Source organism: Alternaria rosae, assembly GCF_020736505.1.
Source record: "Alternaria rosae strain MPI-PUGE-AT-0040 chromosome Unknown BKA58scaffold_2, whole genome shotgun sequence".
NCBI classification, from domain to species: Eukaryota; Fungi; Ascomycota; class Dothideomycetes; order Pleosporales; family Pleosporaceae; genus Alternaria; species Alternaria rosae.
This window is the reverse complement of record NW_025763571.1, coordinates 3,800,216-3,824,448: the sequence shown is the minus strand read 5'-3', so window position 1 is coordinate 3,824,448 and position 24,233 is coordinate 3,800,216. Positions and strand designations below refer to the sequence as shown.

At 52.8% G+C, this 24,233-nt stretch overlaps 13 protein-coding genes across 13 annotated transcripts; 6 read left to right on the top strand and 7 right to left on the bottom strand.

Moving 5' to 3' along the window:
* Positions 1-858, bottom strand: BKA58DRAFT_104991 (uncharacterized protein). The gene is made up of 2 exons (XM_046163816.1): positions 657-858; positions 1-596 (listed from the first exon to the last, which is right to left on the bottom strand). The coding sequence occupies exons 1-2, from the start codon at positions 726-728 to the stop codon at positions 330-332; spliced, it is 339 nt and encodes a 112-aa protein (XP_046029711.1). The 5' UTR covers positions 729-858; the 3' UTR covers positions 1-329.
* A 187-nt stretch (positions 859-1,045) lies between these two features.
* BKA58DRAFT_308470 (uncharacterized protein) lies at positions 1,046-2,058 on the top strand (the record flags this gene model as incomplete). Its single annotated transcript, XM_046167204.1, has 4 exons — positions 1,046-1,084; positions 1,131-1,163; positions 1,271-1,556; positions 1,631-2,058. 4 exons carry the CDS (start codon positions 1,046-1,048, stop codon positions 2,056-2,058), a joined length of 786 nt encoding a protein of 261 aa, XP_046029710.1.
* A 17-nt stretch (positions 2,059-2,075) lies between these two features.
* Positions 2,076-3,879, bottom strand: BKA58DRAFT_453102 (uncharacterized protein; the record flags this gene model as incomplete). Its single annotated transcript, XM_046174452.1, has 2 exons — positions 2,076-3,095; positions 3,146-3,879. 2 exons carry the CDS (start codon positions 3,877-3,879, stop codon positions 2,093-2,095), a joined length of 1,737 nt encoding a protein of 578 aa, XP_046029709.1. The 3' UTR covers positions 2,076-2,092.
* A 33-nt stretch (positions 3,880-3,912) lies between these two features.
* On the bottom strand, positions 3,913-6,967 carry BKA58DRAFT_104829 (CCCH zinc finger and SMR domain-containing protein). Its single transcript, XM_046163814.1, has 4 exons — positions 5,782-6,967; positions 5,018-5,731; positions 4,796-4,968; positions 3,913-4,747 (listed from the first exon to the last, which is right to left on the bottom strand). Exons 1-4 carry the CDS (start codon positions 6,702-6,704, stop codon positions 4,377-4,379), a joined length of 2,181 nt encoding a protein of 726 aa, XP_046029708.1. The 5' UTR covers positions 6,705-6,967; the 3' UTR covers positions 3,913-4,376.
* A 398-nt stretch (positions 6,968-7,365) lies between these two features.
* Positions 7,366-9,058, top strand: BKA58DRAFT_378142 (uncharacterized protein). The gene is made up of 2 exons (XM_046169680.1): positions 7,366-8,220; positions 8,268-9,058. The coding sequence occupies exons 1-2, from the start codon at positions 7,769-7,771 to the stop codon at positions 8,968-8,970; spliced, it is 1,155 nt and encodes a 384-aa protein (XP_046029707.1). The 5' UTR covers positions 7,366-7,768; the 3' UTR covers positions 8,971-9,058.
* A 675-nt stretch (positions 9,059-9,733) lies between these two features.
* On the bottom strand, positions 9,734-11,739 carry BKA58DRAFT_310116 (ATP synthase-like protein subunit alpha; the record flags this gene model as incomplete). Its single annotated transcript, XM_046167281.1, has 5 exons — positions 9,734-10,538; positions 10,595-10,765; positions 10,819-11,214; positions 11,268-11,523; positions 11,628-11,739. 5 exons carry the CDS (start codon positions 11,737-11,739, stop codon positions 9,734-9,736), a joined length of 1,740 nt encoding a protein of 579 aa, XP_046029706.1.
* A 791-nt stretch (positions 11,740-12,530) lies between these two features.
* BKA58DRAFT_378135 (uncharacterized protein) lies at positions 12,531-13,740 on the bottom strand. Its single transcript, XM_046169678.1, has 4 exons — positions 13,519-13,740; positions 13,447-13,470; positions 13,331-13,390; positions 12,531-13,282 (listed from the first exon to the last, which is right to left on the bottom strand). Exons 1-4 carry the CDS (start codon positions 13,549-13,551, stop codon positions 12,821-12,823), a joined length of 579 nt encoding a protein of 192 aa, XP_046029705.1. The 5' UTR covers positions 13,552-13,740; the 3' UTR covers positions 12,531-12,820.
* A 69-nt stretch (positions 13,741-13,809) lies between these two features.
* Positions 13,810-15,236, top strand: BKA58DRAFT_378132 (DNA-directed RNA polymerase II 19 kDa polypeptide). The gene is made up of 4 exons (XM_046169677.1): positions 13,810-14,431; positions 14,484-14,564; positions 14,613-14,771; positions 14,825-15,236. The coding sequence occupies exons 1-4, from the start codon at positions 14,183-14,185 to the stop codon at positions 14,849-14,851; spliced, it is 516 nt and encodes a 171-aa protein (XP_046029704.1). The 5' UTR covers positions 13,810-14,182; the 3' UTR covers positions 14,852-15,236.
* A 74-nt stretch (positions 15,237-15,310) lies between these two features.
* Positions 15,311-18,570, top strand: BKA58DRAFT_418294 (putative dipeptidyl-aminopeptidase B). Its single transcript, XM_046172665.1, has 3 exons — positions 15,311-17,830; positions 17,879-18,148; positions 18,201-18,570. The coding sequence occupies exons 1-3, from the start codon at positions 15,469-15,471 to the stop codon at positions 18,320-18,322; spliced, it is 2,754 nt and encodes a 917-aa protein (XP_046029703.1). The 5' UTR covers positions 15,311-15,468; the 3' UTR covers positions 18,323-18,570.
* A 148-nt stretch (positions 18,571-18,718) lies between these two features.
* Positions 18,719-19,956, top strand: BKA58DRAFT_378129 (beta-lactamase-like protein). The gene is made up of 3 exons (XM_046169676.1): positions 18,719-18,915; positions 19,001-19,576; positions 19,632-19,956. Exons 1-3 carry the CDS (start codon positions 18,817-18,819, stop codon positions 19,896-19,898), a joined length of 942 nt encoding a protein of 313 aa, XP_046029702.1. The 5' UTR covers positions 18,719-18,816; the 3' UTR covers positions 19,899-19,956.
* BKA58DRAFT_378126 (uncharacterized protein) lies at positions 19,957-21,312 on the bottom strand. Its single transcript, XM_046169675.1, has 2 exons — positions 20,700-21,312; positions 19,957-20,269 (listed from the first exon to the last, which is right to left on the bottom strand). Exons 1-2 carry the CDS (start codon positions 21,231-21,233, stop codon positions 20,183-20,185), a joined length of 621 nt encoding a protein of 206 aa, XP_046029701.1. The 5' UTR covers positions 21,234-21,312; the 3' UTR covers positions 19,957-20,182.
* A 158-nt stretch (positions 21,313-21,470) lies between these two features.
* BKA58DRAFT_436563 (uncharacterized protein) lies at positions 21,471-22,152 on the top strand (the record flags this gene model as incomplete). Its single annotated transcript, XM_046173420.1, has 2 exons — positions 21,471-21,500; positions 21,553-22,152. 2 exons carry the CDS (start codon positions 21,471-21,473, stop codon positions 22,150-22,152), a joined length of 630 nt encoding a protein of 209 aa, XP_046029700.1.
* Positions 22,153-22,949: 797 nt separating this feature from the next.
* On the bottom strand, positions 22,950-24,201 carry BKA58DRAFT_466490 (uncharacterized protein; the record flags this gene model as incomplete). The annotated part of the gene is made up of 2 exons (XM_046175015.1): positions 23,555-24,201; positions 22,950-23,505 (listed from the first exon to the last, which is right to left on the bottom strand). The coding sequence occupies exons 1-2, from the start codon at positions 23,707-23,709 to the stop codon at positions 22,950-22,952; spliced, it is 711 nt and encodes a 236-aa protein (XP_046029699.1). The 5' UTR covers positions 23,710-24,201.
* Positions 24,202-24,233: the final 32 nt, after the last annotated feature.

The following is a 24,233-nucleotide window of genomic DNA, read 5'->3' as shown; positions in this document are numbered from 1 at the left end:
TCATTGTTGTAGGCCGCAGTACAGGTGATACACCTAGTGTCACCTGTCTAGATTCTTTCTTGCATACAGCAACTTCGCGCAAGCGGTTGCTACTGAGGTGACCTGACGTGTGTGCAACGAACGTAATCCCCCCTTTGTCTTGATATCTCCATCCATTCGGCTTCGGCATTCCCCAGTGCTAGCTCTGTGTCTTCGACCATGACCCCAGACATGGCTCCCTTCTGACCTTCGTCACCAGGTCCAGCTTCATCCTCGCTTTTGGTACCTCCCAGCATAACTCCATGCTCCCACTCATGATATTGCAGTTCCATACTCAACCCCAACCTCCTTCACCCCCCAACAGCCTTTCTAACCAAACTCCTCGCTTCCTCCAGACCCCTGCCCAACTCGCCCCTCTTATGCGCCTCCTTGACCTCATAGTGAAATTTCAGCAGGTCTTTTGCGCGCTTCAGCTCTGGGTCTTGTTCATCGTCCATCGTTGTTGTCGACCCTGGGTCTGTTGTAGTATTTGCGGCGTGATCATGAGAAGATGGAGGTGACGTGGACGTGGAGGTATTCGAATGCGCGGAAACGAGGGCTAGTGCTGCGGCGGGATCCTGCGCGCGGAGTCATATTAGAAAGGGTACAGATTTGCTGGTGTAGGAAGAGTAACGTACACAAACGCGCAGGGAGACGAGATCAGATAGTATTTCCGCGAGTTGCATTGTGTTTCCTTGGGTTTGCGCCATATCTGCTGTTGCTGACGAGAAGCTCGAGGCCTGTTTGGTCGTGCGTGGTAATAGCTGTGTAATGCAGCGTGGGAGCGTTTCTGGTAGGTTGGTTGTGTTGCGATGCGATCGCAAGTGGGATGCATGGCCTGAAGCTCTGACGTTCACCCCACATCTCGGTTCCCAACTCCCCGTGGCGGGCAGGGGTCCAGATCAAAACTCCCCCGTCAATTGCCGGCTAAGTACTTTGCCGAAGACGGTGTGCGATCTTTGTTTTCAATCATTCGTACGTGCTTTTGGGTCCTCTTCTGGAAAACGTTGGTTGGGCTTCGTTAAGTATGGCGAGTATTCAAGCTATCAGGGCAAATTGCCGCAAGGTATGTGATTTCGTGTGATGTTCGCGTTATCAACGAGGCCGGAAAGGAGAAAGAGTTGGGAAGTAGCGTGATAGGGAGGGTTGCAGCCATAGAGTTGCTCACATGTCATCATGTGCGAAGATATGTGCCATCTCAATGGCACACGTGTGCTGACCTCGGGAAGATCGAGTTTGGAAACCTTGAAAGGACAACGTTTGGCAAAGACGCTCTTCGTGTAATCTAACATTCTTACAGGTCATGTGCATAGGCAGAAACTATGCAGACCACATCAAGGAGCTGTCCAGTGCTACGCCTAAGCAGCCCTTCTTCTTTCTGAAGCCACCGTCGTCTATCTTGCTACCAGGTGCTGGCCCAGTCCTTCGCCCACGTGGTGTAAACATGCACTATGAAGTTGAGCTTGGTCTCATCATGGGAAAGACGTTGAGGGATCTGCATCCTGAAGATACTAAGGGTGCTATGGATGCTATCGAAGGTACGTAGAACGCCATACATCCAGCCAAATAAAATAGTATGTCGAGATCCGTCAGACTAACATTCAGTCCCCAGGCTATATCCTCGCTATTGACATGACAGCCCGTAACGTACAGGACGAGGCGAAAAGAAAAGGACTTCCATGGTCTATCGCGAAGGGCTTCGACACGTTCATGCCCATCAGCAACTTCATCGCAAAGAACAGAATCCCAGACCCACAGAAAGCACACCTTTGGCTCTCAGTCAACAACGAGATGAAGCAGTCCGACAACACCGAATTGATGCTTTTCCGAATCCCAAGACAACTGAGCGATATTAGCAGGGTCATGACGTTGGAGAAGGGCGACATCGTACTCACGGGAACGCCGAAGGGTGTAGGCCCTGTGAAGACGGGTGACATTATGCGTGCAGGGCTTAAGGTGGATGGAAAAGATATCGAAGAGGCCAACTTGGAGGTACCAGTTGCGGATCGCGAGGGGTTGTATGAGTTTAGCGAAACATAAGGTCAGCTCTTTAATTGAGAGCAATCAATGAGGCTCATTTCCTTCCGAAGGATGCTAGAATCTCAGCGAGTGACCCGACGCCTGGCTTGCTCCGGCCGCCCGGAATGCGTGTGCTCGAAGGCTTAGGAATAGCCTTAGAACGTGACAGTGGCGCAGCTGCTACTTTGCGAGGTGACATCTTAGCTCTGTCTGCCACAGTGGTACGCATATCATCGCTCTCGCTACGATCAATCCCCGTCGCTTTCTGTGGACTGCGTAGAATGACGACGAGTGAGTTTTGTTGCTCCTCCTTTACAGCGCTCGGTCGGACTGGCGAAGGATTCCTCCTCTTAGCAGGTGGAATGGTGGCTTTAGGTACGTTCGACTTAGCAGGACTTCTCGTAACCAACTGAGTGGGTTCAACCGCGGTACTCTTGCTCTTACCTACAGCAGCATTGCGCTTTGTGGTTGCTGGAGCTCTGGTGGTTGGCCGAATCGGTGTGATGAATTTGGTCTTGATATCATCTGATCCTTGATCATGGACAGTCTTCTGCTTCTTGCGCGATGAGAGAGCCGGCTCCACTAATTGTGTTGGTGGGAGGAGTGATTCGATACCTGTTACATGCGGCTTTCGCTCTTCAGCTTCCTGTTCTTGAATCCTCTTAGCTTGGGCACGAGTCAGCCTTTGAGTCTGGGGCTCTTCCGTGGGCTGCTTTCGCTTTCTTGTAATGTCATTATCGGTCAGCTGTGTTGGAGGTGGGGCGACTCTAGCACGTGGGCGAGGCTTTCGCGTAGGAACCGGCACTGGAGCTGGGGCTGGGACCGGAATCGGGGGAGAAGGGTAAGTCGGGCGGTTGTGGTGGACCAGCTGTGTTGCAACAGGAGCAGCATATATTGGTTGACTAGGCCTTGGAGCAGGTGTTCGAATTTGTCTCTGTTCCTCTGCCAGATGCGGCAACATAGAGTTGTGGATCGAAGGCCTCTGCATCAGTCTCTGTCTTGCTGACTTTACTGGATGACCTGGAGGCACATCTGAAATGGACGTATCGACTGGTCTCCTAAAATAGTCGTTAGCATTGGAAAAGATAGTTTCGCAGGCCACTCTTACTTCTCTCTCATCTCTGGACTCTGGGGTACTTGGATCTCTTCATGTACAAACCCAGGCATGAGTATCAGGTCTTCATCGTCCGTGTCGCTTGTTGCATCGGCAATTTCGGCGTCGAGTAATCGAGACGGTGTCATGGATGTCAGACTGCCTTGCTGAGGCCTGGAAACGGTCTGTGGGCCAGCGGTGTTGGACTTGGAGGTGGCATCCTGTCGCGTAGATTTGAGCCGAGTGACTTCTTCCTCCAAGCTCTTGATCCGACGCGCATCTTGATTACGACCAGACTCGAGAAGATCAAGGCGTCGAAGAACACCCTTCAGTGCCCTGGGGACCTGTCTGAGCTTATCGAGATCGTCCACAGCATGAGAAACAATGCCGTCCAACTCGATCTGCTTCTGTCTGACGTGCTTGTTCGTGTCAACAAAGATACCTAGCCGTGTCATCTCGCCTGCTGCCCACTTTTCGAAAGCCTTATCGTCGTCTTCGGCTTCGATCGCTGCGAGCTGTTGCTCCAAGTGGCGGACCCTGGACGTAGCAGCTTCGGCAGCCTCTGCTACATGCTCGGTAGATCTGATGCGGGCTTCGTATTCTTCATGATGCTTCTGAAGTGTTCGCATCTCTGTGAGCAAGTGGGCGTGCTGTTGTTTCATCTCTAGCCCCCATAGCAGTGCCTCCGCCGATGCGAACGGCATACGTGAGTCGACATCTGTCGCTGAACTAGGTCTTCGGGGACCCATTGCGGGGGGACGAGAGTGAGTGACGATAACACACTAGCTGAAACGACGCGGTGGTGAGGGCAAGAGATGTTGGTGAGGGAACACGTTGGAAAAGGCGACCGCTACGGGTGAGAAGGGACGAAAATGAATACTTGTGTGTGCCATAAGGTGAGAGATAGTGGGTCCAGACGAGAGTAGCAAGCACGACGTTGGGCGTGGCTTCCTCAGTCGAGCAGCTTCACCGAGCTGGCACATCTCGGCCACCCCATCCAAGGGAAAAATTGGACACCACCTACAGATATGAATGGACGTAGATAACCCAGAAGTCTACATGGCAGTGAAAGTTTGTCAACTTTCGTTCCGATACTAACGTAGGCTGCAGCACACCTTTTCAATTTCTTGCGGCGACACACTTACCCAACGCGTTGACATAGCCTAGATCACCAAACAAGTAGTGAAGTAAACTCTTTCTTATTTCATGCTACCTACTTGGTACCTTCCACTCCCACTCAATCAGATCAAGCAGTACGCTTCGGTCCTTTCGGCGCATCTATCACATCATCTCTCTTCATGATGCGAATCTTGGTGTCTTTCTTTGCGCTGTCTCCATCTGATTCCGATTCCTTTGGCCGTTCCGCCACGCTCTTGTCATAGCTACTCGGGTCGATACCAAGAATGCCACCTACATTGTTGCGGTCGCCAGGAACAGAAAATTCACGGAAGGCATAGCGCCATTCGTTTAGGAAGCCGCGAATAGCCTTGCCAACTTTATCCTTGCCGTTCTTGGAGTGGTGACCTGTTCCTGTGATAGCATAGACTGGACGAGAAGACGAGCTGTGCTTCAGAAGAATGCCCTCGAGATACGAAACCGACTCATCTGGATGCAGACCTGACTGAAGTTAGTGTTGTTATAAACGACCTTTCCAGTGTGACGTACCGTGAAGATCAACATACAGCTCTCTCGAGCCATCGCTATCCTTGTTGCGGTCTTCGTACAGGATCCGAGCAGCTTCACGGTGAGCTTCACGCATCAGGTTGTTCTCACTCTGCCCCCTAAGACTCAGAGCTTTCGCCGCGCGCGAATCGCTGCGGTTCCAAGCTTGAGCAGCGCTGTTGTATGTTAGCGGTGAAATGTCGTAGGACGAGGCATACGTCTTACCTCTGCAAAAACTTGTTGCGCAGACTGCCATGCTTGAAAGCCTCGGCGCGAGCTTTGAGATACGCCTGATTGCCCTTTTCACCTGTCTCTAGCCATGGAATGTGCTGAGGAGCGGGTATCGCCTGGGCAGCCACACTGTTCTCGCGAGATCCTGTGAAGCTCTTGGTTGGTCTCAATCCCTTGCGAGCCGGAGTAGCAGGAGTCGGAACAGGCGACATGCGAACAACATCTGCTAGATTGTTAGGTCCTGGCGCGTCTTTGTGATGGCCATGTCCACCTCGCTTGCCATGGTGACGCTTTCCCGTCTTAGCAGCAGCAGCGGAGCCTAGACTAGGGAAAGCGTCATTGTCGTCAACTGCAAGCACCGAAGGTGTAGTAGCACGCGAAGTCTGGCGGCTGCCAGTTCTAGACTGCGGGCGACTACCGCCCCCAGGAGTGAAGTTTGCGAAAGGACTTAGTCCTGGTGGAGGGCGTGTGGGGCCACCACCTGTGAGACCGTAGAGCTGTTCCAAAGAGGTCGCGGCAGATGTTATCGACGGAGTGCCTAGCGGAGAGCCGTTATAGTGGAGTGTGGGGAACTCATAATCGGACATTTGGAAGTTGGGTATGGGTGGAGTTTGGACGTCTGATACAGCCATACGAGCCATGAGAGCTGAGGGATCATGTGAAAAGAGGCATGTATCGCCAGCTAAGCAATTCCCATTTAGAAAGTATCTAAATTGCGTGTTAGCTTAGACAACCTAGATGTCTGTAAATGTACCTACTTGCATAATGTCTTGCTGGTGTCGTGGCTAAACCTGCAGTCGGCTCGAGCGCAATGTCCAGTCGACAAAAAGTACTTGCACACGATGTTGCTCTTCTGCTGGCCCACGGGTGTACTAGGCCTGAATGCCGGGCTCATGGACTTTCCGATGATGTATCCCGGGTGCTCGGAGGGTGTAGTAGGGAGCTGTTGTACATCGAGTTGCTGTCCCATGAGTGCGAGGAGGGCAGCACTGAGGTCGTAGCCATTGGCCTCCAAAACCTTCTCAAGCTCTTCGTCTGATCGGTCGTCCCTGAGAATCGAGCGCAGCATGTCGTATGGGCCCATGTCCATGGTCTGGGGCTGCACCCATTCGGCCGCGGCCCCATTGAGCGTGCCGTCGCCCAGGAGAGACGACTCAGTGCTCGCAGCGTCATCGTTGACTAGCCAGTCGACGGAGTGGCCATCGAGGTCGCCATACGACTCTGTGTTGGGGCTGGCGCATTCGCTGAACTGGTATGCGCTCAGGCTGGGGCTGTGGGGGATATGCGGTGTGGAAAAAGCAAGGCGAGGCGAGGGTCGCGGGGAAGTAAAGGGGGACGCGGTTGACGACTTTGTGCGCGCGAATCCAGGTGGCATGGGAAAGCCCGGTGGAGGGTGTACCATGCGCGGGGAGGCGTTGACAGGAGTAGGGGCGCGATTGGCCTGCCAGGGAGCTGGCGAGGGACGGCGGATGATGGTATGGCGGCTGGGGGGAGAGCTGGAAGAGCTGCCGGCGTCGCGATAGCGCCAGAGGCAGTCCAGAACGATGTTCTCGAGTGATTTGCCCGTGAGGTTGGTCTCCTTGCGCATGAGCTCCTCGAGTTTGTCCGTCTTGTCCTCCTCATCCAGGGCCTCGTCCTGCAGCACAGGCAGCGCCTTCTCGTACAAGTCGTCGGCGACCATGGCGATTACTTCCAAGCAAGCAAAGGATACTGGGTGATGGGTGTTCAGACGTGGCGCGCAGGACGGGTAAGGTCAGAGGTCGAGGTTCAGGTCGAGACAGGAGGCCGTCGGGGGTGATTACAAGTACTGCGGGTAATGGCAGAGGAGCGACCGGCGCGTCACAGGAGGAATGAAGCTGCAACGAAGGGCAATAACCAGTCCCGCAGCCTTCTTCTGCAGGACACACCAAGTGCGCCAAAACGGGCAGAGTGATGGAATGCCTGGGGCGATCTCGAGCGCGAATGAAGCTCAAGGGACTAGGCTCAACTACGTAGGGGTGGGGGATGCTTGCACCGTGCAGCAACGTCGACCATACAGCGGGAACGGTAATCTCCAGCACTTGCTCCCGGTCTGCCCTACATGGCCCTGGAGCCTCGAGTGGGTGGTGATGCGGTGCGTGTGAGTCTCAGCTGAGCGAGGATGACGACTGGGGCTGGATAAGAAGTGCTGCGATGGCATTCGTCGGCGGAAAAAGAAGCTGCAACATATGCCTCAAGTACCTTCGAATAGGGCTATGGGCGCCACAGACTGCGAGAGGCTGAGTAATCACGTGCTCTGCGTCGTGTGGGTCCGTGGAAACATCCATGGATGCAGTAAGTTGCTCGGAGCTGTCAACATGACCGGAACATATGCCACAGTATATGCGCACACAATACTGCAATCATCGAATCACATACAGTTGTCCCACGCGCATGCCGAGCAAAACTGCTTTTCAACTCGGGGTCGATCTGATCTAATCGCCTAATGCAGGGCGGATGGCGGATGCACCACGTTCGTCCGCCCGGATGACGATGAAACCCAGAGCTCTCCAACAGCGCCCACACTAGCATTAGCATCTCACACCAAAGCTGCCTCCGACGCTCCACTACCACCACGCGGAATGTCCGTCTCCAGTTGTATCAGCTAACATCTCCCATTACCATTCTATTCACTTCCCTACCCCATTCACATCCTCTTACCTCCGCATACTTCCGCGCCACTCCGTCAGGCGCGCCTCCCCGTGTTGTATAGAGGCATCCATCAGCATGCCGGCGAGCGACTACGATGTCCGCGCTCTCGCGCTACCTTTAGAAGATGAAGAAACAGGCCAGACGCCAATATGGAGCCGGCGTTCGCAATCATCTACCTTCCGGCGCAACGCATCGCACCAAAGTCAACACAGCTCATGGCGGCAGCGCGCCATGGACAAGTACGATACGCTCTCGCGACGAGTACTGGATCAATACAACAAACTTTCTCCCCTGCAGAAAGTGCTGTTCTTCGTAGGGAACTTGGTGCTGGCAGTGGGCGGCATATTGTTCTTGGTGTACAACGAGCGCATATTCGGGGCCCTGTTGCCCGTCGCGAAGAAGTGGAGAGACGTGACGGCCGGGTGGCTGATACTCTGGGTCTTGATCTTCATCGTATCATTTCCGCCATTAATCGGGTATTCGAGTTTACTCACCATAGCCGGCTTTGTCTATGGTTTTCCAAACGGGTATGATTCATACGTTATTCACAACATGCAATCTGACATTAGACCAGTTGGTTCATAGCTGCGACAGCAACCGTTGCCGGCAGCACAGCATCCTTCCTCCTCTCGCGCACCCTCCTCAAATCCATGGTCCACCGTCTCATAGCGAATGACACGCGCTTCGCTGCCCTCTCCCTTACCCTCAAACACGACGGCCTCAAACTCCTCGTCATGTACCGACTATGCCCGCTACCATACTCCATCTCCAACGGTGCTGTCGCAACCTTCCCTACCGTACACTGGGCATCCTACGCTCTAGCCACAGCCATAGTATCACCAAAGCTGATGCTTCACATATTCATCGGAAGTCAACTCGAGAAGATTGCCGAAAGTGGAGGCAAAATGGACCCCAGCACAAAAGCTCTATCTTACGTTTCCATCTTCATTGGTCTCGTTGCGGGTGTGACCACAGGCTGGCTCGTATACCGCAAGACCAAGGCCCGCGCGGCACAGCTAGAAGCTGAGGAGCGTGCGGGTATCCGTCGCATGAGTATCGAGGACCTTGAACATGAATACGCGGACGACCCGGGGGCGCTGGAAGCTGCCGAAAGATTACGTGAAGAGGATGACGATATCAGTCTCCGCACTACGTGGGACGATGAGTACAGAGATGAGCCACCTGAGACGGGTGATGCCGTGGAAATCGGCGACGATCCATTCAAGGACGGCGATGCTAGTGACGGAGAAGAACGGGGACGCGGAAGGCAGAAGTAGACGTATTTGGATATGGTCTTTTTACTTAGATCGCTTGGATAGACGAGTACCTACTATAGACTACTAGAATCGAATCCGTGTCGTGAAGCGTTTCTTTCCAATCATATGGTGTCCCGGGTATTATCTGGCTACCAGCCACGGGAGTAGGCTATGAATTTCATCCCATATCCAGACATTCTACATCACGTTTACCTGCTACAAACAAGCTTGCAGTTTTAGAAAGTCTTTTATACTTGCCCTTGGAGGTTGTCAGTGTTTCCCCCGTATATAGAGGTGTGAGGCATGAAGTAATGTATGTATCTAGGGTACCTCCTAACTATTTGAATTCTACCAACAATGATCACCGTATGCTCCAAGATGATAGCCAGCTGCAGCAGAAGCAAACGAGGTCCTGCGTAGATTTGTACATGTATCAAGATCATGGTCACACACACCTCAAGCACGCAACAAGTATAACAGAGGAAACGTTCATTTGTCATATACAGAGCCTCCACCATCCCACTTCCATGAGCTGAAAAAGAGCCGTATATGTACCGCTAACAGGAGCACAGGGAATCACAAGAGGTATTCGTCGACCAAGGTAGGCGTGCGTTGCCAGGCTGATGTCAATGCAGAAAAACGAACAAATCTTCCATATTGAGACACAGCTGATGGCGAGGACGCATCTTCTATTATACATCTATTCTCAAAGACCAATCAGCACTTTTTTGGCCCCTCAGAACATTGGAATAGACAGTACCCACTCTTCCAGCCTTCAACTCGTTTATGCCGCGAAGCTCTTGGTGAAGCTCTGTGCAACCTCCCTGAGCTTGGACTCAAGGTCCTTGCTGAGCGCACCTTCCCGGTCGATCTGGTTGAGCATGTCCTGCTCGTTTGATCGGAGGTGGGCAAGGAAGTCAGCCTCCCACTGAAGAATCTTGCTAACGGGTACGGAGTCGAGGAGACCGTTAATACCAGCGTAGATCAAAGGAACCATCTCGTTGACGGCCATGGGGGAGTACTGCTTCTGCTTGAGGAGCTCGGTGAGACGCTCACCGCGAGACAAGGTCTGTTTTGTCGCAGCGTCGAGATCGGAACCGAATTGGGCGAAAGCAGCAACCTCACGGTACTGGGCCAAGAAGAGCTTCAGGGAACCGGCAACCTGCTTCATGGCCTTGACCTGGGCAGCGGAACCGACACGGGAGACAGAGAGACCGACGTTAATGGCGGGACGGATACCCTTGTAGAAGAGCTCGGCTTCCAAGAAGATCTGGCCATCAGTGATGGAAATGACGTTGGTGGGAATGTAAGCGGACACATCACCACCCTGGGTCTCAATGACGGGCAGAGCAGTGAGCGAACCACCACCAAGCTTGTCGTTCATCTTGGCGGCACGCTCAAGGAGACGAGAGTGGAGGTAGAAAACGTCACCGGGGTAAGCCTCACGGCCAGGAGGACGGCGGAGAAGCAGGGACATTTGACGGTAGGCAACGGCCTGCTTGGTCAAATCATCGTAGATGATCAAGGCGTGCTTGCCGTTGTCACGGAACCATTCACCCATGGAGCAACCAGCGAAGGGAGCAATGTATCTTTAGTGCGAAGTCAGTGGACGTCTCGTATCAGACCGTACGCAGGTGTAACTTACTGCAGAGGGGCGGCCTCAGAGGCGGTGGCGGCAACGATGATGGTGTACTTCATGGCGTCGTTCTCCTCAAGGGTCTTGACGAGCTGGGCGACGGTGGATCGCTTCTGACCAACGGCAACGTAGATACAGTAAAGCTTCTTCTTCTCGTCGGTTCCCTTGTTCCATCTCTGCCTAATCTTCATGTCAGCGTGTCTTTCTTGCAGGTCGTGGGAAGAGTTGCGTACTGGTTAAGCATGGCGTCGAGGGCAACAGCGGTCTTTCCGGTTTGACGGTCACCAATGATCAACTCACGCTGACCACGTCCAATGGGAACCATGGCGTCGACGGACTTGAGACCAGTCTGGACGGGCTCCTTGACGGACTGGCGGGGCAGGATACCGGGGGCCTTGAGCTGAGCACGGCGGCGCTCAGTAGTCTTGAGGGGACCCTTTCCGTCGATGGGGTTACCGAGAGCGTCAACGACACGTCCGAGAAGAGCCTCACCGACGGGAACGTCGACAATCTCTCCGGTACGCTTGACGGTCTCGCCTTCCTTGACCAAACGGTCAGAACCGAAGAGCACAACACCGACCTGGCCGGCTTCCAAGTTCATGCACATGCCCTTGACACCGGAGGCGAACCTGTCACCCCGTTAGCTTCCATGGCAAATTGTCGTGGTGTGTAAGTGGCGTACTCGACAAGCTCCTCAGCCTGGACGTTGTTCATGCCGTGGACACGGGCAATACCGTCACCGACGGACAGGACACGTCCAGTCTCGGAGAGGCTGTTCTCCTCCTGGACACCGCGGATCCTCTGCTCCAGAATGGAGGAAACCTCGGTGGGGGTGGCCTTCGCATCGGCGGCGTAGGATCGGATGGCGTTGGTGAACGCGGGAGCGCGGGTCTGTGGGCGGACAAAAGGCGTCAGTACTGCACTTCGGTAGAGGGGAGCTGGTCCCGCCGCCGCGCAGCCCAGGCAGTTCCATCAACGAAGCTCCATTGCGGCGCCAATGGCATCGGATATCGGTTCTGGAGGCTGCTGGCGATGGCTGGACGTGCGGCAGGCGCAATTGCAGGCGGTTGCGATGGACTTACCGACGCAATCCTGCTCGTGGCAGAGATTGCAGCGACCCGGCGGCTCGACTGGCGGATGGCCCTTGAGAACATGGCTGCAGCTGCTCAAGAGTCTAATTCGGAGGCTCTGCAACCAATTGAGATTGATGCAGGTATGGAAGAGGGGAGATGGTGATGGAGTGCAGGATGGGGAGCTCTGCTGTGAGGAAGAAAGTCCTGCGGTTCGGGAGGAAAGCGCGGACCTTGGCGTCTACCCTAATCCTAAAAAAGCCGCATCTCAACCGAGCTCTCTCACTACACCACCACGTTGGCACTCAACGAGCCATGATTTGACTGGAGATTGTGAACCAGATATCAGGCAAACGAAATGGAGCATCCACCTGGTTTTCATATCTTATCGAACTCTTTGTACGACGTCTCGATACGAAACACGAACCTCATGTATCTGCTCGATACCCCACACTTTGATAAAGATAAAGTAAATGTTTGTGGATACCTTCGGACAGCGTTTCGGTGTATGGTACAATTGAGAGAATAGCCTTCTTTGCAGCTCAATACTGTCACAATCAGATCATAAGCATCACTCGAAGCGTACATTGTACAGTTGGCGCAGTTGCCTGCAAAGTCCTCTAAATACATCAGTACTCGTAACGCATACAAGTGCCTAATCAAACAAAAGCCGACGGACCCTCCACCATCCTGCAGTCTACATCAACAAATTGCCCGACAGATTATATGACTGCACAGTATTGTAGCCGTCGAAGCTATTGATAGATATTCTCACAGGCTTTGCTGTCTTGCTGTAGTAGGCAAAAAGGAGCTACGCCAACATGTTGAGTATTCTCCCTGCACGGTTGCTCAAGAGATGGGGGTTGATATAACCAATGTCATGCTCTCCAGGTATAAAATAGCAACATTCTAAATTGGTATCCTACTATGTTATGTGAATCTTTAAAAACTCGCAGCCACTTATGCAAACTTGACTATCAAAGACAACGTATACCTCAAGACGCCGCGTACACCTTGCTCCTGCGCAATGCTCCCTCTCCTTCAGTATTCATACACTATTTGCACTGTCTTCTGGTCCTCTGATGTCTGCTTCGATTATCCTGCAAGTGCCAATAACTGGGTCCTTGTCTGCGAATCCGCTATGAATCCGATGTTGGGCCGCGCCTCATTTCGCGGATCCATTTTGACCCTTCTCCTTGCTCTTCCTGAACTTCTGGATCTCCAAGTCAACGGCCTGGTCTATCCGGCGCTTGAGTTCGGGGCGATAACCGAGCATGAAGAGTATCTCGAACCAGACAAAGAACGGAGCCAGGAAGATGGCCTGCACAAGGTTGTCCAGAAGCGCTGGTGCTCTTCCTTCGAACTTTCCGTGTCCGACAAACTGGGCAATCCAGCATGCGATGTTGATTGCGCCGGCCCACGAGTTTGCAGTCGCACCGTACGTGGAGGTGAGGTGGTTCGCATACGCGGTGCTGCCAATAAGGATCGGAGCAATCATGGCACCTGCGACAGGTTCCATGAGGATGTACAAGGTCGAGTACAGAACGGCTCCGGCCGTGCCGACGTTGAGCGGGAGATTAGGTACCGAGAGCCATGAGGGTATAGGGACGGCAGGCGTGTTGGTGAGCTACTGCTGTGTCAGAGGGGCCGCGATGAGAGCACTCGGATTCCTTACTAGTAGGAAAGACGTCAATAGGATCGGAGGTACACAGAGCAGATGTATTCCGACGTTGACCTGACACATGGCATGTTAGTTGACATGTGAAGATGCTCTCTGACGGCAGAGCCTACTTTATTATGGTGGTATGCTCCGTACTACATTCCAGTCAGCCAAGTACAGACATCTGTTGAAGAATGACGTACGAAGACGAGTTGTTTCTCTAGATTGAGAGACATGGTGCCGGATGGGGAACTTGGGCGCGTGTCAAAGAGTGGGATGGGCGTCAAGAGACTAAATCATGTCTTGGAAGCGCAGGGTGAAGAATCGAGCTCGGAGAGTGTGGAAGGACCAAGGCACCGGCGGCGGGAGCCGAGAGATGATGGCGCAGGGTGAAAGGGTATCACGACATGGGTGTGTGGGGGTGCGCAAGCTGGCAGGTGGGAGTTGGGTCACTGCTCGGGCCTTAGCGAGTGATTTTCCGCGCCGAGAGCCCTGCAGCCCTTGGAGCTCACCTTTCCTGCCGCGACCATTGCACGGCTACAAGACACTCACTCCGCCCACATCTGCTCCCACTGTATCCTCGGACTTGCACGGGCGCCGCGAACACACTGCACCTTGGGCGCATGGGCTGCTGCATATAAGAATCAGGGCTGCGTTGCAGGCCGAAGGCGCGTCTCGCTGAAGCACGCGCGTTGCCTACCGTACACTGTCGACTCTTGACTGGGCCGCTCAGTACACAGACAATAGAGTCGCATAATAGCAAGGACGACGGTCCTATCTTCACCTTGTCTCGATCTCCACCGTTGAACCGTGCAACCCATCCACACCGCGCATCTACTCCACTGTATCCGCCGTACAACGCGCAACATGTTCTTCCTCAAAGAGCTTGAGAAGACCATCCAGCTGCATCCCTCGTACTTTGGCCCGCTCATCCGTCAGCACATCCACCGCGAGCTGCTACAAAAAGAGGAGGGATCGAGCACGGGAAAGTACACCATTGTGTGCATTCTGGACTCGTTCGACATTTCCGATGGCAAAGTGATGCCTGGCTCTGGCTCTGCCGAATACGTTGTCCACTACAAGGCGGTCGTATGGCGGCCATACAAGGGCGAGGTGGTATGTGGAAGCGTCCGACGTGATCATCGAGTCCATTGCTAACAATGTCAAGATGGACGGCATTGTCACCTCAGTACTCCGTACTGGCTTCTTCGTCGACTGTGGATCTTTGCAGGCCTTTGTGGGACGCAGTGTAAATCTCACCATGCTCCATGCCTCCATCCATTACTAACAGCGACAGATGATCCCCGCTGAAATCAAGTTCGACGCGAACGCTACACCCCCGCAGTGGACCGACGACGGAGAGCAGGTCATTGAGAAGGGCACCAACATCCGCATAAAGATCAAGGGTCTAAGATCAGAGGTGGACAAGATGTATGCGGTCGGCACCATGAAGGAGGTAAGAGAGATGAAGGTCGAACCTGTCGACCATCGGCTAAGCGAAGCTTTTAGGATTATCTTGGCCCATTACCATCATAGACGGATAAATCGACGGTCATTGGCAGTATGCGCCATTCTAGAGGGCCAGTGCGCGAGCAGTCTAATCAAGCGGTCATCTTCACTGCAGAACAGATGTCATTATTCGGTGGAACCATCTGACAATCCATCCACAAACCGACACCGTCGTAGAAACATGAAGCGTAATAACGGATTCTTGGCTGTATCAGTGTCCGTAGGGAGTAAGGCAATTGCTCAATTGGTTCAAAGTTTTGCGGGATCAGAGCAGATGAGGGCTGCACGGAAGCGAGCAGCGGAAGAAAAGTATACTTTCTAGATTTGGCACAGTTTGTAGCGCCATTCTTCCAATAGTTTCCCTGAGGAGGCTTGAATAGAAACGAGTACCAAAATCCCATTATAGTGCAAGTCTTAGTGCAGCGGCCCCTTGCGTCAAAGAGCGGCTTGGGGCGTTTCGGCCAACACCAGCTCCCGCACCTCCGCGTGAACTCCGCAACACCGCCCAGCTGGACACTGTTAATAACTCGCACCTGCGCCTTGCCACTATACCCTTTTCCTGAGACTGGTCTCATCTGATCCTGCGTCACCTGCTACTAAAATGTTATAATTGTCTGCGTACTTGATCTTACTTAATCATTACCATGCCGCGACAGCGCGCCACGAAGGAGGAGGAGACGGAGCTGCTGACCAAAGAAGAGAGATCCGCGCGCACTTCAGAAGACGGCTCCGAAACATCCATATCCTCGATTTCCACAACATCGCTCGTCCTCGAACACATCAACGATCCGTCCCTCAATCGTGCGTCGAAACTGAAGCGTGGGGAGAAGTACACGGACGACGATGACGACGCAAGCCAGGCGCGCGAGCCGTTTGACATCGAGGATGGGCGGTACAAGGCCCCCATTGCTGTAGACCAAAAGACAAGAAGATGGTTATGGATCGTAGGCACGGCCTGTGTAGCTGGATGGGCGCTTGCGCTCGTATTCTTCTTGATGAACGGCAGCTACAAGCATGCTTCGACCAGGCCACACGACCCTCTCGCTAGTTCTACCAAGGGCTCGGGGAGGAAAATCACATTGGACGACGTCTTCGGAGGTCGCTTTTATCCCCAACAACAGAGCGTCGCATGGATACCAGGACCAGAGGGCGAGGATGGCTTATTGCTTGAGAAAGGCTCGAGCAACGAGGAATACCTTGTAGTTGAGGATATAAGGACCAAGGGCGAGGCAACGTCTTCTGAGAGCAAGACCACGTTGATGAAGAAGAACACATTTGAGGTGGATGGCACATTCGTCTATCCCAGTGATGTTTGGCCGAGTAAGGATTTCAAGAAGGTGCTTGTCATGTCAGATTACCAGAAGAACTGGCGACATTCCGGTACTGCGAAGTACTGGATTTTTGAAGTGGAAACACAGACTGGCGAAGCTCTGGATCCTGACCAGCCAAACAGCGTCATACAGCTGGCCTCGCTATCGCCGCAGTCGGATGCGGTCGTGTTCACGAGAGACAACAACATGTTTCTCCGCAAGTTGAACTCCAAGGAGGTTATACAGATTACAAAAGACGGTGGCTCTGAGCTTTTCTATGGTGTACCTGACTGGGTGTACGAGGAGGAGGTCTTCCAAGGAAACAGTGCGACATGGTGGTCCGAGGATGGCAAGTACATCGCATTCCTGCGCACCGACGAGTCCACCGTCCCGACATACCCGGTTCAGTACTTCGTATCACGGCCTAGCGGAGAGAAGCCCAAGGCTGGTGAAGAGAACTACCCTGAGGTTCGCGACATCAAATACCCCAAGGCAGGCGCGCCCAACCCCATCGTCTCGCTGCAATTCTACGACGTCGAAAAGGGCGAAGTCTTCAGCGTTGAGATAGAAGACGACTTCAAGGACGAAAACCGTCTGATCACCGAGATTGTCTGGGCCGGAAAGACAAAGCAAGTACTTGTTCGTGAAACCAATCGCGAGAGCGACATCTTGAAGCTTGTCTTGATGGACGTCGAAAAGCGCACTGGCAAGACGGTAAGAACCGAGAACGTTGCTGAGCTGGATGGAGGCTGGATGGAGGTCTCACAGAAGACAACGTTCGTACCAGCTGATCCCGACAACGGCCGCAAGGATGATGGATACATTGATACAATCATCCACGAAGGTTACGACCACATCGGCTACTTCTCACCCTTGGATAGCGACAAGCCTGTGCTGCTCACTCAGGGCGAGTGGGAAGTCGTTGAGGCGCCTTCTCGCGTGGACCTGAAGAACAATCTGGTGTACTACATTTCAACTGAGAAGGGTTCCATGGAACGACACGCTTACTCAGTGTTCCTGAATGGTACTGGAAAGAGCGAAATGCTGGAGAATGGAGGTTCGGGCTACTATGGAGCTTCTTTCTCAGCTGGTGGCTCTTACGCCTTGGTCACCTACAACGGTCCCGGAATTCCATGGCAGAAGATTATCAGCACGCCATCAAACAATGACAAGTACGAGAAGGTCATTGAGGAGAACAAGGCGCTTGACCGCTTCGTACGCCGGCTTGAGATGCCCATCCTCAACTATCAAACAATCAATGTTGATGGCTTCGAGCTGAACGTCCTCGAGCGTCGTCCGCCGCACTTTAACCCGAAGAAGAAGTACCCTGTTCTTTTCTACCAATACAGCGGGCCAGGCTCGCAGGAAGTCAACAAAAAGTTCAAGGTTGATTTTCAGTCATACATTGCCGCCAGTCTCGGGTACATTGTGGTGACAGTGGATGGACGAGGCACGGGCTTCCTTGGTCGGAAGCTTCGATGCATCACGAGAGGCAACATTGGATACTACGAGGCGCACGATCAGATCGCCGCGGCCAAAATATGGGCCAGCAAAAAGTATGTCGATGCCGATCGACTGGCGATCTGGGGCTGGAGCTACGGGGGGTTCAACACACTGAAGACCCTCGAGCAGGATGGAGGAGAGACGTTCAAGTATGGAATGGCTGTCGCTCCTGTGACTGACTGGCGGTACTACGGTAAGAAGACTTCCAGTATCTATCTACTTCGCTAATGGTTTACCGCAGATTCCATCTACACGGAGCGTTACATGCACACGCCGCAGAACAACGCCGAAGGCTACGACAACTCTACCATCACTGATGTCACTTCTCTAGCGAAGAACGTCCGCTTCTTGGTCATGCACGGTGTCGCCGATGATAACGTGCACATGCAGAACACGCTTACCCTGCTTGACCGCCTGGATCTTGCAGGCATCGAAAACTACGACGTTCATGTGTTTCCCGATTCGGATCATAGCATCTACTTCCACAACGCGAACAGGATTGTCTACGACAGTAAGTGAATCAGTATGACATTACAACGACAAGGTTGCTAACGAAATTCCAGAGCTCAAGTGGTGGCTCGTCAATGCTTTCAACGGCGAATGGTCGAGGATCACGAATGCTGTGCCCAAATCGCAGCTTGATACAAAGTCAATAGGACGTGAGTCAAAGCCTCGGCATGTATAGTGTTTGACGCGTATAGAATGCGGAGGCGTTAAAGGCGCGGGATTCCAATATCGTTACCTTCCAAAAAATATTTTCATCGACCATCCTGAGTGTCCAGATACCGTTGAATTCCGCAGCTGATAAGTTCACCAATGTAGCGAAGTCAGCCAAGATGCATGATGCAGTGCTTGTGCTTGCTGATTCGCCGCTTTTGAGTACCGGAGTATACTTGGGAATATGCTCAAGCAAGCCCCACAATTTGACGCGACTTTGAACGTACTTGACAATCATGATATCGCGGTATGGTTATAAAAAGTCTCACTCGATGCATTTGCAGGCCGAAAAGTGGCTGTCAGCGAGGAGGCTCTCATCAGCTGCTCTTTCCCCTCTCGAACCCCACTTTTGAAGCTACATACATCACACATCGCAAGCATGACGGCGTGTTCACCCATCCTCTTACATCTTTCGCCTCGACTAATTGGTGGCTCAATACATAACCCTCGAATATAGACAAAATGAGTTTTGAGCCTAGCAACCTAGCCATCTGCGAAACTTGCGGCACACAATTCGACGTTCCGCTTGAGCAGCACCCGGAGACATGTCGGATCTGCGACGTACGTCTATTACTAACCCCAAGAACCCAGAATCACCACAGCTAGAATAGAAAACACAAAATCAGTAAAACTGATCAATGTCTAGGACCCCCGCCAATATGTTCCTGCAACAGGCCAGTCCTGGACCTCACTCTCCGCCTGCCAACCCCTCCAAAAGAACACTTTCGAAACGGATAAAGAGGATTCTCGCATTCACTACATAACCACTGCGCCTCTCTCTCCATCGGAACTTCCTCCCGGTCTTGCAGATTCAAGTACTACTCGCAAGCAACTTGGTATCGGGCAACGCGCCATTCTACTGCAGACATCACGTGGAAACATTCTTTGGGACTGCGTCGCTTTTTTGAACCCTGCTACGGTTGAATTCATCAAAGAGAAAGGTGGATTAAAAGCGATTGTGATCAGCCATCCGCACTTCTACACAACACATCTGGAATGGGCGGGAGTGTTTGGGTGTCCGATTTATATGTGTGGCGATGATGAGGCGTGGTTGAACCGAAAGGATCAGAATGGTGTGAGAAAGATGGTGAAGGGCGTCACCGAGATTGAAGAAATTGGAAGCGAGGCCAAGATGATCCAATGCGGAGGGCATTTTGAGGGTAGTTCGGTATTGTGGTGGGATCGGAAGCTTTTCATCGCTGACACGTTTATGAGTGTACCTGTCAGTCCTTCCATTCTCTCATTGATAGAGTCACGATTGCTAACAAGTGAGGTAGTCTGGTTTCAACAACGCGCACCGCGTCCCGGATACGACATCGTACTCGTTCATGTGGGCGTATCCTAACATGATTCCACTAACGCCCAAGGCTATCCATGGAATTTGGAAGGCGATCAAGCCTTTTGAATTCAACAGTACGTATGGAGGGTTTCCAGGGCAGAACCTGAAGAGATCGGATCTGAAGAAGCAGGTGTTGGAGAGCATGAAGATTTTCCTGCGGAGAAGTGGACATGAGAAGGCGGGTATATATGAGGAGAATGTTTGAACAGGAACCGGAGGGGTCTGGTGTACGGCAGTGGAGAAGGTCGGTGGACTGGACACGCCGGCAAGGAAATGTGATAATAATAGCTGTAGGTGTGCGTAAGGCGTAATCTTATTCTATAGAGACCGTCACTACCACCGAGTTGATGCAGGTTCATCATGAAACCGTCTAATGCTGGACATGAAACAAGTATGTACGATCGTAAGGAATGGTTCGTGAGTACAAAGGGCGGATGATAGCGCATGGAATGTCAGTGTGAGCTCTAGGCTCTCCTAAATTTACCATGTTTACCCCAGAGAGCCTCTAAGAACCCAAACCTCGCCGTTGGATACCTTGTCGGCGATGCTGGTTACTTCGACGTCGGCAGGTTGGATCTGCAGGTTCACGTTAGTAAGAACACACAAGATTCGTGCTAGGCAGAACTATCAGTAAGCAAGGGTGGGCAAAAATCAAAATTGGTCGAGAACGACCAAAACATGGGCAAAAAAAAAGATCCTGGAGTATCTGACTGAAGCCAGACGAATGCTGAACAGAGTGGGACTCGAACCCACGCCACTTTCGTGACCAGGAATATATGTTAAGAGTAACCTTAACCTGGCGCCATAACCAGCTCCTATAATTTGTTAGACATTGTTGTTTAGGGGGTGTTTGATTTTACTCACGGCCATCTGTCCGACAGGATAACTGTTTCGATGAAGAGTTGAGGAATAGAATTAAATATATTTGTGGTTGTGTAGGCGGGGGACGAATGGTGGGGCAGTGCCAACGAGAGGGCGGGACTACCGATATAGCGGCATGGCTTACCTTTTTTTGGCCGTCCTTGGACTCCCACCAAATTTCATTGCCGGCAAGCGTCTTCACCTTCTTGCCCTCTTCCCATGGGCTCTCGGGTATGATGTGGCGTTGCACAAAGCGCTCAAGGTTGCCCCGCGCCCGGTCTTGGCCGCTGGTGCCCTCGTACGCGTCCGCGCCAAAGCTGTCGTAGTCGTCGGGGTCTTCCCAAGGTTTCCTCTTTAGGTCGCGCATGATGCTGTTGTTCGGTGCCAGCACCGTGGCGTTCTGCGAGGCGTTATCGAGGCGGCCGGAGACTGCCTCGATGTCACGCGTCAGGCCGCTGAAGATGGCGATGTTCTGCGTCTTGCCGATGACATCGGATATGATGACGCCAGTCGTCGCCTGGCCTTCAGGGTTGCTCATAATGTAATCTCGGAGAGGTGACTGTTCGCTGAGGATGTTGAATGACTGGATGATGCTGTCGAAGGGGCGGGCTTGCGCAGACGTGGCAAGGGTGAGGGCGATGGTTGCGAGGGGATATGCGACGAAAGATGCGGGCTTCATGATCGCTCCAGAGGGTGCATTAGGGTGTCGTTACAGGTTCTGGGTGAACGCGGCGTTGAAGGTGGAAGCACAGACGTCATGCCGCGGTGAAGCCAAGACCTCGCGACTGCGCGTGATCCCCGGGTGCGTTTTGAGCCTGGGAACCAACTCTTCTTTTCTTCACGCATGTCTTCACCAACGTGAAACTCCGCGCCCTGGAGCGCATCCAATCCAGGCTCCAAGACTCAGACACCGACCATGGAGCTTCAAATACCAACCGTCACTATCGTGAGTGCAGCAGTCAAGTATCGCGCTCGTAACCAGTCGCTAAGTAGCTCAGGACGACCTACGCGCCTTCCATGCGCAACACTTCCCACACGCGCCGCCGCCAGAACACATACTCCACGGCTTCGAACAAGATGTAGAAGCAGCTGAAGAATACTGCGACGAAGCCGACGATGGGCTGGGCTACTACCCAGACGGCATGAAGCGTACCCTGACCGACGAGCAAATCGCAATGTTTCGACATTCCGAAATCCATACAATTCTCCGCAAACGGCGGCTACGGAAGGAGAACGGTGAAATCTCTGACGATAACGCTGTCCATGCGAATCCAGCGCCAGCTGTTCCACCCACGGAACAAAGCTCCTTGCGCGCGGCTGATGTCGACAAGACGCAGCCTGATGCGTCTGTAGAACCGAAGAAGCAACAGTGGGCGACCAGCAGTGCCACAACAAAAGCCAAGGCGAAGAGGAAGCGAGATCGATACGCAAAGAGGAGGAAAGAAAGAAGGTTAGAGAGAGGGTTGCCGCGCAGACGGAGTGGGCGCGACGGCGCAGACAGCGGGGATAGTGACGATGGAAGCGACGAATGGGACGCCTGGCACCAGGCCAATGGGCCCGACGTGCAAAAGGACGAGACCCTCGATCTGGACTACTGAACGGACAACAACGATAACTGATGGGAAACCTATCATTCGGTGCAGCAGCCCCTCCGCGACCACCGCTGCCTTGTAGCAAATTCCATGCGCCTAGCCGACGCCACGCTGTAAGTCCTCTTTTCTCTTCACTCCCATATGCAATGATGAAACCCTAGTTATCATCCTTAGGCGTAGCCGGCGTCGGGCTTGAGACGAGGGTGAAAGACTGCTTGCGGCCTGATCTCTTGACTCGTCCGGCGCTGTCCAAGACGACTCAATAATCTTCTCACTGAGCACAACCTTTCCCCGCAACCACACTCTAAACTATCTGTATCATTGTACTGACTGTTACTAGAGCTCAGTGCAAATGTTGAGACGAGGAGTTGCACCGGAAGGCAGTGCACAGAGGCGCAGGTCGACAGACGCTGTGACTGCACCGAGATATTGGGAAAACTCCAAGCACTTTGTTGGTCTACGGTCGTGGCACTCGAAATCCATAAGAGTCGGGGCAATTGATTGCATTTCAGCAACTGTTTCGGCATGCAACTGTGGGAACCAATTCATCAAAGAAGTAGCTGCACTAGCATGGCACTAATATTGAACGCAAATGATTTCAAGATGCAGCAGAAACCTTTTGATGAGCCCCCAAATATGAGTTCACCGACACGTCAGTACTTTTTTCACCTTCAGATCTGACCGTAGTTGTATGATTCTTCGCAAGACGAAGGGCTGATGCATGCAGCTAACCGTTGACAGTACTGTTTCAGCTGCGACATTGTTAGCGCTATTTTGAACGTGTATCTCAGAATCCCATCATCTTACGATTGTGTATAGTCTGACCACAATTCTTCCGTCTGATCAACCTTCAGTACGACCGACATGCCTTGGAGGCTTGGTCTGAGATAGTCGCGCGCCTCATCCTCAACAGTCTCGCGGGTAGAAGAGACAGCTCCAGCTGAGAATATACGGACGCGCAGCTCTTGCAGGTTAGGCAGCGACCTTGCAAGCACAAAATTGTAGGTCTTGAAGTAACCTTCTTGGAGCATTCTTATGCTAATGGGTCCAGGACACAAGAACTGGAGAGAAGTAATCTGTTTGCGCTGATGTGGCTTGAGCTTCCCCAGAGATCCTTTGGCCTGCGTAACAGAAGCACAGGCGAACGTCGAGAGCGTTAGAGGCATGAGCGCGGTTTCTGCATATATTTGACGACAGGTTCGCAGGAGTGCCATGGCGTTCTTTGGCTCCGTCGGTGAAAGCTGGAACTTCTTCGTGTAGCGTGCCCAGTATACCTTCGCTCCCAACACGAGCTTCCAGATCTGATTGCGAACCTCGGCAGGTAGACGTAGAAGCGATGAGTTCTGGTTCTGCCTGGCACTGACGGCGTGTCAGTTGCTGCTTACGTAGGAATTTTGTGTCAACTCACAGCTCCTTTTCACCACCTTTGGGCGTGACGTTCAGTAGACCGTTTCGAAACTTGTGGTATCCGCGCGCCGGTCGCTTGATGACTTTGTCTGTGGTCTTCTTGGTGACAGCTGCCTTCGGGGCTTTGTCGCTGGTGGCGGTCTTACGGGGCGCCATTGCTGGTGTAAGTTGCTCGACCAATGCGCGATGCTCTAGGTTGGCTCACAGTCAAGAGACTGGTTGAGCTTTGATGTAAGAGTGAGGCCCAACCACTGAGGACCACTATCAAAGAAACCGCGCGAGACTAGCGTGTGACCGTGCGTTGAGTGAAGAGGCAAGCACGTGGCGGTGATCAGAGATTGGTGAGGGGAGGAACGATGATGATGGTAATACGAGTTACTGACCATGCTTTGCTAGGTAATCGACGTCGTATCGTCGCTCGCCGCGCGCGACGTCTATGGGGGAGCGCCAGTACTACAGGAGAGCATGGTCAGTTGACTATACCCTCTACATCAAGCTACTACTTGTCATTATATCTAATCTCACCTACCTTCACCTCCTACATCCCGATCGTATCAGGTATTTCATCTCTTCTGACTCATCCTGTATGCCCGAACTGCGCCTTTACCTGACCGCTAGGGCACCGCAGTCCCATAAGCAGAAGTCAACTCTCCTCTTTTCCTTGGACATCTACTCTACAC